The sequence below is a fragment of the Lutjanus erythropterus genome, chromosome 6 (assembly GCF_056507025.1).
Source record: "Lutjanus erythropterus isolate fLutEry1 chromosome 6, fLutEry1.hap2, whole genome shotgun sequence".
NCBI lineage: Eukaryota > Metazoa > Chordata > Actinopteri > Lutjaniformes > Lutjanidae > Lutjanus > Lutjanus erythropterus.
This window is the reverse complement of record NC_139322.1, coordinates 38,744,621-38,760,311: the sequence shown is the minus strand read 5'-3', so window position 1 is coordinate 38,760,311 and position 15,691 is coordinate 38,744,621. Positions and strand designations below refer to the sequence as shown.

General features: G+C 38.0%; 1 protein-coding gene across 1 annotated transcript; it reads left to right on the top strand.

Annotated features, from left to right (window-relative positions):
* renbp (renin binding protein) lies at window positions 1-11,361 on the top strand. The gene is made up of 11 exons (XM_084721855.1): window positions 1-134; window positions 1,906-2,011; window positions 2,180-2,255; window positions 3,358-3,433; window positions 3,853-4,034; window positions 6,411-6,638; window positions 8,377-8,458; window positions 8,587-8,762; window positions 8,900-9,031; window positions 10,467-10,554; window positions 10,950-11,361. The coding sequence occupies exons 2-11, from the start codon at window positions 1,911-1,913 to the stop codon at window positions 11,021-11,023; spliced, it is 1,215 nt and encodes a 404-aa protein (XP_084577981.1). The 5' UTR covers window positions 1-134; window positions 1,906-1,910; the 3' UTR covers window positions 11,024-11,361.
* The last annotated feature ends 4,330 nt before the right edge of the window (window positions 11,362-15,691 follow it).

The following is a 15,691-nucleotide window of genomic DNA, read 5'->3' as shown; positions in this document are numbered from 1 at the left end:
GTCATATGACTGCTCAACAACACAGACACGCACACACACACACAGAGAGAGAGGGACACACACACGGAGAGTATATGTCAGAGAAACACTGCTGCACAGCACCACTCTCTGAGGAGTTGTATTTGGACCTGAAGGTAAGAGCAGCCTGACTGCAGCTTCTGATGTTAATGCTGCTAAAACTGAGCGTTATAACGCTACATGACAGACATGACGAACTGCTGCTCCGTAACACAGTGTGGACTGTCAGCACAGGAGCGTTTTCTCGCTTTTTAACAAAACCAAGACACGGAGAAGAAATAAGAAATGTCGAATTATAGTTAAAACAAACTATGGCTAGCAGCATGCTAACAGGACTATTGATTTTTGATGGTGAAAGACGCGCGAAGCTAACAAAGCTAATGACAGTCCTGTTGGTCTGTATTCAACCTTCAACATTAAAGTGAAAAAAATAGAAAACATATCAGTTAATAGTTGATGGGAGACGTATTCATTCTTTACTGAAGTAATATATTAACAGGCTTACCTCAAAGTGAATACTATTATAAGTAAAAGTCTTGCATTTTAATGTAAATGTAAAAGTATATAAATATTATTTATTTATTTCAACACTCCTGCTCTGTTCTGCTCAGTGGTCACACTCACTTCTACAAAATAGGGTTGCAAATTTTGTGCATTTTTCTTGGCCCATAGTTGTAAACGCTAACCATGGATTTATCATTAAGAATTTTTTACATACAAAATGCGTGTTTTCCCTGTCATTGTCATTTTATTAATTTTCTTTTCTATTTTCTTTAGTCATTTTATGTTCCATCATTCAACAGTTATGGTACTGCCAGACAAAACAATGTCAAATGTGGTGCAGTCACTGCCATTTCTAGAGTATTGATTCATTTTAATTGGTGAAAGTACCAGATTTGAAAACTTATTCCTAAAAGTATAAGTACCACAAAAACTACTTAATTACAGTAATTTGAGTATTTATAATTAGTTGCGTCTGTCCCTGAATATAACCTTCTTTTTTTTTCTTTTTTGCTAATTGCACATCTGCTGAAATCTGTTCAGGAAGTGATTGTATAATTGCTCTGTAGAAGCCATGTGTATATATAGTTATGGAAATCATTTTGTAAACATGGTAAGACATGCACACAAGTGTGGGTATTTTCTTTAATAGGTTAAAACCTGTTAGAACTGCTGTTCTCTTACTCTGTGTATTTGTGTGACAGTGATTCTACAGTAATAAGCCCCAAATCATTACTGCACAAGACACCTTGGGGCTCACTCTACTATAAGGCTTTCCTCTGTGAACCATTAACCTATTTTCATTAATTGTTCAACTATTTTTCATGCAAAATGCTGTTTACAGTCTCTCAAATATGGAGACTGCTCCCTTCCTTCATTTATTAATATCTTTGGGTTTTTGACTGACAAAGTGAGACATTTAAAGACATCACCCTGGGCTCTGAAAAACTGAGATGGATATTTTTCACTATTTTCTGCTGTTTTATAGATCTTGCAGCCCTATATTAAACATGACAGTTAACATTGGTGTTTTTTGGTATTTGATAACTGGTCATACAAAAAACAGTTTGCACAGGGGCAAGTAAAAATTGACTTTGGGTCAGAAATCAACAGGGCAATTGAAAAAAAACATTGAACCCTGTGCCTCCTTTTCATCTTGTGTCTACCTGTTAGTCACTGTAATATTAATGTAACAGTCTCAGTCTGTACATATCAACACTCATGTAATGTCTCTTGTCCAATCAGATTACTTGGCCAGAACTAACTGTATAATACACATGATTTCAAGTTCAATAAGGTATATTCTTGTAAGTAAGGCAAAATACACAAGGGGATGTGATATGTCATACTTTTGTCACAAACTGATTTTGATATTCTTTTTGAAAGGAACGATGTCTGTGGTGAAGCTGGAGGAGTGTCGAGAGCGAATTCGCAAAGAACTGGACAGTGTGGTGGACTTCTGGCTCAAATACTCTCACGACAGTGTTCATGGGTACTGTAGTTACACACGGGATTGCTTTTGAAATGAAAATATTGTCTGTTTGTGGCTTTTTTTTGAATGTAATAGTTGTAATACTATCAACTTTCATGCCAAAAAATTGCATACAGCTGTTGGTGTGCACTCCTCATCATGGACTTGAATCTCTGCTTGCTGTTTCAGAGGCTTCTTCACATGTATTGGTCGGGATGGGAAGGTTTATGATGAGCTGAAGTACGTCTGGCTGCAGGGCAGACAGGTGAGTGTCTGTAGTGATATTGGATAATATGTAAAACAAGTCATCCAAGTTAAGAAAAGATGTTCTGTGCACAGAGATTAGAAATAACTAAGAACAAATACTTTGTTATTGTACTGTTTTTCAGGTACTTTGCTTGAGTATTTCTTTTTCTGACAACTTTTTTTACTTATTTATTTATTTATTTACTACCTACATTTTAATACATACATCTGTACTTTATACTTCTTACATTTACAGAAAGACACATTAGTTTCAATGCAAGACGAAAAGGACAAGACAAAAATAATGTAATAGGTGTAACAAGACATATGACATAACAAGACGAAACAAGACGAAAGTGGCATAAAAGGTGTAACAAGATGAATACGACTGAAAGACATAACAAGACGAAAATGCAGGAAAAACGTAACAAGATGAAAATGACAAAAAGACGAAACAAGACAAAAATGACTAAAAGATGTAACAAGACAAATATGATGTAACAAGATGAAAACAACTTAAAGATGTAACAGGACGAATATGGTAAAGACGTATTGAGACAAAAACAACTTAAAGACATAACAGGACAAATACAAGGTAACAAGATATAACAAGACGTGACAAAATGAAAATGGTGTAAAAGACATAAGATGAAAAGACTGAAAGATGTAACAAGACAAAAACAATGTAAGGAGTGTAACAAGACAAAAATGATACAACAAGATGTAACAAGACGACAAAAAACATAAAAGATGTAACAAGATGACAACAACGTAACAAGACAAAAACAGGATAAAAGATGTAACAGGACATAAGACAAAAATTATGCTAAAAATGTTGAAAGCTTAAACAGACAGAGGGAGACCTGACAGTGGAGAAAAGGTGAGGCTCAGTAGCTTTGCACAGAAACAGCCAATAGAAATGTCCTTCAGAGGGCAACTTTCTACTTTTATACTCCCGAGTACATTTCACAGCCTGTACTTTCTCACTTTTACTTGAGTAAAGAAGTTGAATCAGTTCTTCTACTTTTACCAGAGTCTTTTTTTACACAAGCATCTGTACTTCTAATGTGTGTTTTTCTGCCACCTCTGTCTGTGAATATTCTGACCGGTGTCTTTCACAGGTGTGGATGTACTGTCGCCTGTACAGAACCATGGATCGCTTCCACAAGCCTGAAATCCTTGATGCAGCAAAAGCTGGTGTGTGTGAATGTAAAGCTCGATTCTCCTGGTTGAGTCAGAGGAGGTCCGAGTCCACTACCAAGAACTGTTTTATAACTTATGTTTGTGTGACATCGCCAGGGAAATCTTTGCAACAGATGGTGCAGCGCGGTTTTCTTTTGTGGACTTAAGTCTTAGGTGATTAATGACAGACCTAATAGTGTTTGCTCTGTTCTCTCGGCTGATCATCATTAAGGCACAGTAAAGTGCACAACATGTCATCAGATATGATACCAATATTCTTAGTTGTAGATTTGATATTTGAGTGAAATGGATCAAAACTGATCAACTGCACTGGCAGAGTTATCTGGTCTGATGAAACATACAGCTTTATATTCTTGTCTCATTTGACGTGTCTGATCCTAAGATAATGTTCTGTTGTTCTGTTTGCACGTTAGGAGGAGCGTTCCTGAGGAAGTTCGCTCGTGTTTCCAGCAGCAGTGGCGGCCAGTGGAAGTGTGCCTTCTGTTTAACAAGAGATGGTAAAGCAGTCAAAGTTCAGAGGACTATATTCAGTGAGTGTTTCTACATCATGGCCATGGATGAGCTGAGCAGGGTCACTGGTGACAAGGACATGCAGGTACAAAGACATTAATAAAACCTCAGATTGTATGTTGTACACAGGATAGGCGTTGCTGGTTTTCCCGTGCTCGCTTTGGGATTTTAGAATGACGTGTTGGTCTGTCTGTCAAACGCTACAGAGGCTGATATTCTGACTGCTGATCAGATTGCTATATGGTTGGAATTTTCCTGGTCCTCAAAGTTTCAACTCTCAACCTTTCCCCTTACACCATCAAGCCAACAACATTTCTCTGATCCAGTATTTTAGGATGTATCAGAGACATTTCAGATACTGGAATCAGAACAGCCTTAGTTGAGGGTCATTCCTAATGTCCACAAGGCCTTGGGCAAGATGCTCAAACCCAAATTGTTCTTGATGGTCAGGGTAACACCTTGCCCAGCGGCTCATTGCCATCAGTGTGTGAGAATGGGTGAGTGAGACGCTGATCAGAAGTGTTTTATGAATGTGACTGTTTTCCAGTAAGCTCTGCTGTCAGGCCAAAATGTCCTCTTAAAGTCTAATGGGTAAAATGCCATGAAATTTAATGAGGGCATATGGAGCTTAGGTGAAGTGGCTCGTATGAGTGATTTAAGAGATTTTGAGGCATTCAGCGATTTTCTTGTACTTAAAATTTACCTTAGCTTCTTTAGCTTCATTAACAGACTTTCTCTGTAGTAGTAAGAGACTCAAAGACACAATAGAGACAGGTTCAAGCTGTGACAGTTATGTTGTGACATACTGTAGATGATACATGCTCTTTATTTCTGCTGCTTTTATGCTGATAGTGCATGAACAGAAAAGGATGTTGAAATCCATCAATTTAAAGTAAATCTACTTCCCTACTTTTTGCAAATTTGGATCATGGCTTTCCAAAAATTGTCCCAAGTGTCATTTTGACATTGTTGTGACAGAGTGACAGACAAGAGAAGACTCTACATAATAATGTAACTGCTGACATCATCAGGACCAGAACTTTAAGTTAAGAATTACACTCTTATGTAGTCTACACAGCCACAATAACTTTATCTATATCTGTATAAATAGCAAAGTCATAATATTAATTTTACTTTGACTGTTTTGTCCTTTAAAGTAAGTCTACAATTTTAATTTTCAAATTTTTAATGTCTTTTCCTCCACAAATCATCACTGCTAGACTTACAGCACGTCACAAATCTACTACAGCCACAAAAAAATGTTAACTATCTAACAAACTGGAGCTTTCAGTACAATATTTTTTGCTGTAATAATGATAATAGGCTGTCAGTAAAGTTTTTCACCTTTTGTCAGTTTTGCAGATTGTCTCCCCCTGTGGGGTCTTCAATAGGGGGTCCTCCAAATTATTATTTGAGTCCAACATATTATTAGCAAAGACAAAAAACAACAACAAACAATTTACATGACACTGACAAAAAGCTACCCTTGAATCTTTGTGGCAATATGTGCGCTAGCTAATCTACCAAACAGCTGTGTGTCTCAGCTCAATATCATGACTTTGAAAACACCAAATGACTTGTTTTTAACAAACTTTGTTAGTTTAAAATGTAAAGAATTGTGAAATATGTCTTCCATGAGGCTGTTCAGTCAGACAGTAACAGATCGCAGGCAGTAAACTTGTCCTCACAACTTCAGCAAAGGTCAAGCTGCACGCAGCGTGCACATTAATATTATGTTCATTATAATGTTCATTAATGTTGAAATTACGTTCTTCTGCTTCAATAGTTATTAATACCACCAGATAATAGACTAAACTGGTCAGGTTTGGAACCAACATAAATCAGTACAGTGTGCTTCTGTCCCCAGGTTATAAAATGTCATTTTTGGTAAAAATCTTAATCCTTACTCGTCACCTCATCACACCTTCTAACATTATATAGACCAATATTTTTGTGCCCCCAGTGTTCAGCCCAAGTCAGTGCCCAAGGTGGCACCTATTCATAATGGCCCCAGGTGTACAGACACTCCTGAATCGAAGAAGAAGAAGAAGAATCGAAGAATCACTTTGTAACTTGAGCATGAGCAAGAGACTCTGACATACTCTCCGCCTCAGAAACGTGTGGTTAAAGAGCAGAGGGTGAGGCTAACACTGCTAACATTAGCATAGTTACATAATGTTGCTCTAAGCAACACCTTGCAATACAGAGTTAGCACCAAACTAAAAACACATGGTTTAAAAGGCTTTGAAGCACTGAGTGAATTGTCAGAGCATTACAGACTTATGTGTTGCATTTCGCACACATACACAGTTCACCAGAGGTGCAGCTTACATGAGGCTGAGTAATGTGAAAGGATTCATTCCTGGGTAAACATGCCTGAACACGCCATGCCCACATTCTCACGCCGTGGCTCTGATAGGCGGCCTCTCCTCTCCTCTCCTCTCATCTTATCTGTTGTTAGCTGGAGGCTGAACAGATGATGGAGCAGCTGATCTACTGGGTTCGGGAGGACTCGTCGGGCCTGGGCCGGCCCCAGCTTCCCGGAGACGTTCCCACCAACGGCATGGCAGTTCCCATGATGCTGCTCTGTCTGGTGCAACAGCTGACTGAAGGCCGGGGGCAGGAGGTGGTTCAGAAGTACAGAGAGCTGGGCAGCTGGTGTGTACAGCAGATTCTGCAGCACATCCAGGTTTGGACACACAGAACAGGACTGAGGCTCTGGACTTAACATGACTTACCAGAGTTCTGACATTTAGTCATTATTGAAAACTGTGAAAAAACATATTTGAGAGTGTTTGGATTTCTACTCTTCAATTGTGCTGGAAAATATATTTTAAAATATGAAACTCTTTGCTCCTCTTTGCTTCCTAGTGATTACATTTTTTATTAAATGCAGATATCAACTCCTACTTAAAGAAAATAATTTTTGGGTGAAAAATAATTCTTTAAGGATTTATATATATGAAATATATGTAATTTATGAAATGTTTTGGTTTGCTTTAATTGTTTTATTTCTTAACTTGTTCTTGTCCCAGACAAGAATTCACAACTTCAATATAAAAAAGTGTTAAAATCAAAATCTAAAACTAACAATACCTACTGATAACATAGGTATAAAATAAGCTAATTTTTCTGAAAATATTAACCCTTTAAAGTTGTGTCCCAGATTTCCATAAACTCCATCAGATTTATTTAAAAATTCTTCATATGTTCATACGTCCCTTCACGTCTTCTGTGTCTAATCTCTGGTTGAAGGTTGCTAAATATCTTGAAAAGATCCTTAAATTTCTAATTCCTGAACAGCCTGTCCTATTTTTTTACTTAAGCATGATTCCCCTCTCAGCGATAACACCAGGTTAGCCCCCAGAAAAGTCATATTTGCAGGTTTAACTGCAGCCAAAAAGACCATAATAGACTCTTGGTTCTCCTCTGACCCTCCATCAATAAAAGAACGGTTAAATTTCAGGGATGTTGCGCTGATCGAAAGATCAGTAGCTGTCATTCATAAAGCATGGGCATCCACTATAGAGGCCTGGGATATCCTTATTGATTCTTTCTCAAACCCAGATTTTCTTGGGTACAAGGAGACCTATTCATGCATTTTTTTAATTATTTTTTTCATTTGTTGTCTGCGTGTTTGTTTTGTTTCTTTTCTTTTCTTTTTCTTGTTTGTTTGTGTTGTTTTTGTTGTGTTTTTTTTCCTTTTCCCATTTCTTACTTTGCAAGGCAATGGTAAATTGTATATAGTTTGTGTTAAACAGTGTATGGGAATGAAAACTCCTGTTTTTTATGTTTTTGTATATGATCCACTTGTGTCTAATTCAATAAAAAGTTCATCACAAAAAAAAAAAAACATAATTTAATCAGACATAAAAAGGGGTTGCTATAGAACTAAGAACCCCTGTCTCACTTCCTGGATAAAAAAGGCAGGAACCTCTAGGAACCTTTCTATTTTTAGATAAATTAATTCAATAATATTGCTATAAGATGTGTCTCAACTGTAACATGTCAACTCTGTAGCTCTTCTAAATCAAAGCTAAATAATAATTATAGTTTAAAAATGTGTATTTTGATTAGCATTAAAGACAACTTTGAGACACTTTAAAATAAAATGGCTGCTCACTATGACTATGCTGTGAAATGAAATTTTTTTGTCAACTCTGTAAGAGGTGAAGTCTGCCAGATTCTCCATCTGATGTATTTGACATCTACATTTAATAGAAAAATAATTATTAAGTGATTGGCCCATTTTAAGATTTAATAGCCAAGAGTCTGATCTTTTAATATACATTTTCCAGCATAATTGAAGAGTAAAAATCAAAGTCCCAGTTCTCAAGAATGAGTCCTGAACTATAAGATTTCCAAAGCACAGTGTTTAATATGCTGAATCTAAAAGTGCCTGTTTGTCATCCTGTAACTTGTTGCAGAGAGACGGCAGAGCCATCTTAGAGAACGTGACAGTGGACGGAGCAGAGCTGCCGGGTTGCCAGGGCCGACTGCAGAACCCAGGTAAACACTGCCTGCTGACCACACAAGCACAGTCAGTGATGGGGAAGCTTGACTTCAGCTCTTTTCCCTTTTCTTTGTTGCCGAACTCAGCATTTTCCATATTTCTTCCTTTTTCTGCGCTGACTCAGGCCATGCCCTGGAAGCGGGCTGGTTCCTGCTTCAGTTCAGTGCGGAACAGGGGGACGAGGAGCTCCAGAGGACCACCATCGACAAGTTCGTGGAGCTGCCTTATCAGTACGGCTGGGATAAAGAGCATGGGGGGCTCTTCTACTTCCTGGATGTGGACGGTCACTGCCCCACACAGGTGAACTAATCATCTCCACAGTGGATGTTGTTGTATTTTGCTCGTAATGGTTGATAATGTTTGCATTTGGTTGATCACTTAGTTTGATAAAAATGCCTTATCTCAGGCTGCCTGACCCTGCTTGTGTGTTTGATCAGTTGGAGTGGAGCATGAAGCTGTGGTGGCCTCACTGTGAGGCTCTCATTGCCTTTCTGATGGCCTACAATCAAACCAAGAGGCCTGAGCTGCTGGAGAGATTCTCTCAAGTTTATGACTACACCTTCAGCCATGTGAGTTCATATGGCAGTGCCAGCAAGGCACAAGACACACATTCTTTATTCTGAGAAAGAGCTCAACACTATAGGTACACTGACACCAGGAACTCTAACTATTACTATAAAACTATTGTTTTAAAAATAGTTCTAACCACAACTATAAGGTTGCAGTCTGGATTTTTTAGGGCTTGTAGTAGAGATGTGCACTGGTCGGCACTAGAAATACTAGTTGTGTAAACTATTTATCAATATTTCATTAATGCACAATGCCAATTAACTGTTGGCGCTAAGATGTTATGCAGCTGCTCGCCACTAGTTGGGGCTGCAGCCCCTCTTGCTGTACATATTCGCCGATTGTCGAGGCAAACGCAGATGTTTATATCAGCAGAGCCAGACAGATGACAGCTCGTAAAACCAGCGCAGCTTGGCAGTGTTTTCATCTAAGAAAATGGAAAAAAATGTTGAATATAGACTGACAGACTAAACTGGTATATAATCGACTGGAGCAACATGTGACCACATTCAGCGCAGACATTAACCTGCAAGCAGAGCAGATGCTGCTGTTGCTAGCACTGCTAACATTAGCCACACTGTGAAGCAGGCTGGCAGCTAACGTTAGGTCCAGGTCGTTTACCTGCAGACACTGTGACCCTCTTCGGTCTGAAAAGTTGTAGCATTTGTTGTCATGTTTTGTAGGTTAATGTGATTAACAGCTTCAAATGGCTCTCAATACACTGTTTTTTTTTCACACTGTTTAACATTATCAACTTAGAAATTATGCTCAATTTTAACTGCTCTCTGAGTGTTTTCTTACTGTTAGACTAGTCAACTAGTCTAAATTAAAGTTTGCATTTAACTGAAAAGGAAATTAGGAGCATCTCAAGCTTGTAGGATAGTTGAAGGTTCGAATCATTAGACACACACCCCATAGTCAACTGAGATTCGACCATTCACTACAGGAAAAAACAGTTTGAAACTTGAAAAAAAAAATCACTGGGAGAACATTTCAATAAGGAATTGGGGGAATCATAAATATATTTTTATATTAGCTGGCACACTTATTAAAGAAAAATCTTTTTGAAAGGTTGGTAGACAAGTTTCAGCTCTTCTTTTTTAACTGTGTCATTGTACACAGAGCAATGCAACAACATGACAGGCTGTAAACTTTACAAATCAATCTAAATCACCACAAAACACAAAACTAACTGTGATAGAAACGGAGTGTGTTTTCTTGTTTTTGCCACTGACAGGCTCAGATTGTTATTGAGTGTCTGACAACATTATGGAAAGGATTAGGATCATGGGAGACCTTTTTTTGAAGAGTAAAATATATTTTGTTTAACCAAAAACAGCTAAATGTTGATGTTCGTGTAAAGATACAAAATACATATATATGCATATTTCAGTGCACTGTAGGCCTAACACTGTACATGCGTCTGACTCTGTGCAGTTTCCTGATGCAAAGGGTGGAGAGTGGTTTGGCTATTTGACACAAGAAGGGAAAGTGGCTCTGGATTTTAAAGGAGGCCCCTTTAAAGGTAAGAATGTAACTGAGATGACTGAATGCTAAAGCTACAGAAAAATCTGTCAATTTACCGTAAAGGGATAGTTTAAGTTCTTTAAAATGCAATTGTATAAAGTACTTATCCATAGTCAGTGTATTACCTACAGCAGATGGTGGGTGATGTGCCCCCAGTTTGGAGAAGCAGCATGGAGGACCTTGAAAACCAAAAAAACGGTTCCTTTAAGACCTTTATCATTTCCATTTAGTCTGTGCTTTAGTGGTGCACACAGTATTACCAAATAAATGATCACAAACTAATTACCTCACAATGAACCTGGAGCCTTTGGGTCCCCTGAGGGTAAAGGGCCCCGGGCAGTTTCCTGCTTTGCCTGTTTGTTAAGATAACCGTGTTTGTCTTCTCCTCTCCAGGGTTCTTCCATGTTCCTCGCTGCCTGTACATGTGTGAGAGGATTCTGGACGACCTGCTGGCGAACAAGGACTGAGCGTCCTGTCATGAATGTTAGAACAATGAGATTGAATCTGATTCTGTTCACTAAATCAAACCACAATAATCAGGTCATGAAGCAAAATTGCACTAACTTTCATATATACACCAGTTTAAAGTTCCTTGTGTCATCTTATTACATTCATCCAGTCACTGAGCTGCTCATAACACTTGTTGTAAATCTATATTACAGTGTTAATACTGCTTAAATCAATAGTTCTTTATGTAGACAGATCCAGCTTCTGACCACTATTGCCACTTTGTATTGACATTAATCTCAATAATGCAATAATGGCTAAATCATGGTTTTTTTTTGCTTTTTTTATGCCTCTGCAGCAGCGAGGGAGACACTGCAGCTGCAGTGATTAGTTAATGAATCGATTAGTCGATCATAAAATAATGACCAACTATTCTGACATTCGATTAATCGTTGACATTCAGAAAGGGCAGAAAATGCTGTTTTTTGCCTCTCATATATGAAGATTTCCTGCTTTTCTCTGTTTTATGTCATATTAAACGGAAGTGCTTTGGGTTTTGGACTGACCAAACAAGACATTTAAAGGGACAGTTCACCCCAAAAACCTGTACCTGTAGTGCTATTTATCCACCTAGATTTTTTTGGTGTGAGCTGCAGAATTTTGGAGAGCAATGTCTGCCTTCTCTCCAACATCTTGTTGTGGGCAATTTCATGTTGGAACTACTTTCTCTCCAGTGGAAAAGAATGTCAGTCCATAAGATTCTAAACTAGTTCCAACAGATTTTACTGCAGAAAGAAAGTAGTTCCTACAAGCATGAGGACTGTGGATTATCTTGAGTAACAGGGTCATGATTTTTGTGAGAGTGCCATCTAGTTATGTTATATTGGAGAGAGGGAATCTCTACAGCTGATATCTGCAAAATTCTGCAACTCACACCAAAACTATGTGGATGCATTAACAGCACCACAGGTCAGGGTAAAAATGTGTATTTTTTGATTTTGGGGGAACTGTCCCTTTAACAGTCTTCCTGTAATGAATTTTATGAGCTGCTCAGTGACAAAAAAACTCCAAATTGCGGTAGACAACCATCCAGGATACTTAATATGACAGTCCTTCATCAGGGCTGACACTCAGACATTTACGCTCGCTCTGACGTCAACAGGTAGTTTAGATTTCCCACTTCACCTGGCTGCATGTCTGTGGGTGGAGAAAGGAAACCCACGCCAACACGAGGAGAACCTCCACACAGGAACAACTCTGCATGCTTGATCGAGTTCCAACCCAGGACCTTTCTGAGCCAATATCCACTGGGGCACTGTCCTCATCATAAAGTATTAACGCCAACAAACTGTTTTACGTCAACATGTGCCTTCTACATGCACACTGAACCTCTGAGCCAGACATGTATCTTTACATCCTGTCCATACCAGTTTATTCAGCTAATGTAGAAACGGCTTACATGTTGGCTGTTTTTAAGCAGTTAGAGAGTAATTAAAGCTACAGTGTTATTATTCCCAGGGACATGCTCAACATCAGTAGACTTACAGGCCAGTGAATGATTGTTAATGAGATTTTACAACTGATGATTAAATGTGCATTATGATGTATGGAAATTATGTCATTGCATTAATTTCTAATTATACAGTTAAAAGGATAGCTTGAATTTTTAAAGTGTGGTTGTGCCCCCAGACTGGAGAAGCAGCAGGAGTACTGGTGCAGGAAGCTAAGCAATGTACTGCTGTGAACAGGCTCAGCAGCCACCTAAAAAATCATTTTAAGTGTACGCTATATTCAGAATATTTTCACAGCTTTACCTCACTGTTAGACAGTCTTTTCTGACGGGAAAGCGGTGTTATATAAACCAAACATCACTCTCTCCAAACCAACCAGACTTCATTGGCAAAATCAGTCATTTTACCTCACAGAACACAGGAGTTTCTGGGCTGCTGCTGCCTTGATCGGTTAGTTTGTCTGTGTTATTTTGTGACTGGTGAATTTGAACTAACCCTTTAAAACACTGACGTCACACAATAGCACAGACAAACTGACCGACTGAGGCAGCCATAGATGAGCAACTCCTTTGTTCTGTGAGGTAGAATTAATATAGCGCATTCTTTTAGGTGTCTAAAATATGTAAGTAGTTCTGGTTAGATTATACAGCAGAAATGAGTAGTTTCTACACAAAACTGTACACAACAAGGTGTGTGGAATATTGTGAACAACTGGACCTTGCAGCAATGCGGGATGTGGGTCTCTAAATCAGACAAAATAGGTGAGTTGCGGCTAGATGATTTATACATATATGCAGATTTGGATGATTTTAGAGCTCATCCACGCATCACTAATAACTACTGGACTGTCCTGTAATACAACACAAGGGATGATTGTCCTGTCCTCCACCTACTATCTGGAAAAGTGAATCACACGAGTAACACACAAGTAAGTGTATATATGTAAATACAACATAAGATAGGCTGACTAAAGTGTATCAAGATCTAACAATGTGTAAGTGTCCAGTAAAACACTGGGAATCAATTTATGTAATTGAACAAGTACAATGAGACTATGTTTGCAACTTCTTTACTCAATGCTATGAAAATAATAAAATAAAAGAGCAATAAAGTAACCAAGAGTATAATATACTGCATGTATCAGTAAGATTTAACTAATATTATTAATAATTATAAATAACTATAAATAAAAAAATAGAAATAGAACAACTTGAATTAATAAAAAGGATCAAATATGCATAAAATGAAGCCCCCCAAAAACTAAAATAAATTAATAACAATCAGAAGAAATATCAGACAACGTTATGCTGCTAACAATATAGACAGATATAACTGTACTAGGGAAATATTGGACCGATAACAGTGACTGACTGATGTATATCAGTCAAGCTGTATAGTGTAAAATTTCTTCATAAAAATACGATGTGGTTAAATTTATTATCCCTGATATGTGGTGTTATTAATAACAGCAGCCGTTCATGGTGTAGATGCAGATACCCAGTTAACATTCCCAGAACGTTCCTTTAAGGTTTCTGTTTTGTAACCCTCCCACAAAGTTGTGCAAATGTTTTTGATCAGTGTAACTCTCTCAAATCTTCTATTAAGCCCATGAAGTAATGTCTTTTGAGAATAATTGTAGTAACGTTCTCTTGAGGTTCCCTGTTGGAAACCTGTGAACTAATTAACCCCAGGACTATAATCTTTACTTTAAATTCACAGTAGAAATCTGGCTGCTGTAACATGAAGGGAATGTTATGGGGTACATTTAACAAACCCTCCCAGGGCATTCTGGGAACATAACCACAATGTTACTTTGACCCCCCAAATTTTCATTTTTGGCTGAACTATCCCTTTAACATCCAAGGAATGTTAAAGGGGAACGTTCAAGTAACCTTTCCAGAACCTTCAATTTATCTTCCCAGGATGGCCTGGAAACAGAGCTTTATTATTAATGTTGATATTGAGTTGTAAGAACTTGACATTTTAAGATCTAGGGAATGTTAGGTGACATTCAAGTAACCTTGAAACATTCAGCTAACACAGAATGTTCTGGGAGTGCAACAATACATCGTTTTACACCCATGGAGATTATGCATTATGCAGGAAAACTGAATCAACGTTTCCATTACAAAAATGTTTTGACAGGCTAATTTTGTTAGCTAGGTGTTTATCACAGTAGTACATGGTGTATATAACTGTTACATTGTATACCATGTATACTATTACATGGCTTTGGTAAATATATCCAATTCTGATTGGTCAATTACAACACTGAAAGATCTGTTATTTCTGTATAACAGACCATTGTTATGGCTACAGTTCTAATCATGGACTATGAAGGAACAATTATTGTTAAATCACTAAAATAATTTTAAAAGTATTATTATTATTGATTTTCTTGGTACATACCAGCAGGGTAATGTACATTGAGCAGGCCTCTATTGTGGAATAAAGTCTTAAAGCAATTTTTAAATTAATATTTTGTGTCATGTAAATGTGTGCTAACTATTTTTGTAATAAGTTGGATAATACATGGTGAGCAGGTCATTATTCTGAAATGAATTCCGACAGGATGATGTTAGTTGTCAGTCATTGATACTTGCGACTGACTGAGCTCGCACTACTTGGCTAATTTTTGGAAGTTTTAATGTTCATTTCATGTTTTGAGATCAAGCGACGGGTCAGTGAACACATCTTATTGATTATGTCATTCCAGATAAGGCAGGTCTAGATTAAGACGGCCATTTGAATTGATCACGATCACGCTCTCGCGGCCCGATCGTTGCTTCGTGGCATGCATATTTTCAGACCTCTGGTGGTTGTTTGTAGCACTTCAGACAGGTACACATGCAAGGTATTCACTGAAAGCGTGAACAAGACAATGTATTTGTGTTCCAACTGGATAAACCACATTCCACTGGGTCGTGTCTAGAAGGGCGCTCTTCGCGAAACTCTCGCGAGATTTAGACGCAGTGTTTGGTTGTTTTGCACTTTGTATTAACAAATTACAATTTATGGTCTTTTTAAAGTGATGGTTAAACTCTGAGTAGGCTTGAGGACAGAAAAGGAGTTAGTCACGGATAGAGTACGACCATGTTTGGGGTTGAAATGAGCACTCTCGCGAGATTTCTCGCGGGTCGGGGGCTCCCTTCGAGAAACCATAGACATATATACACA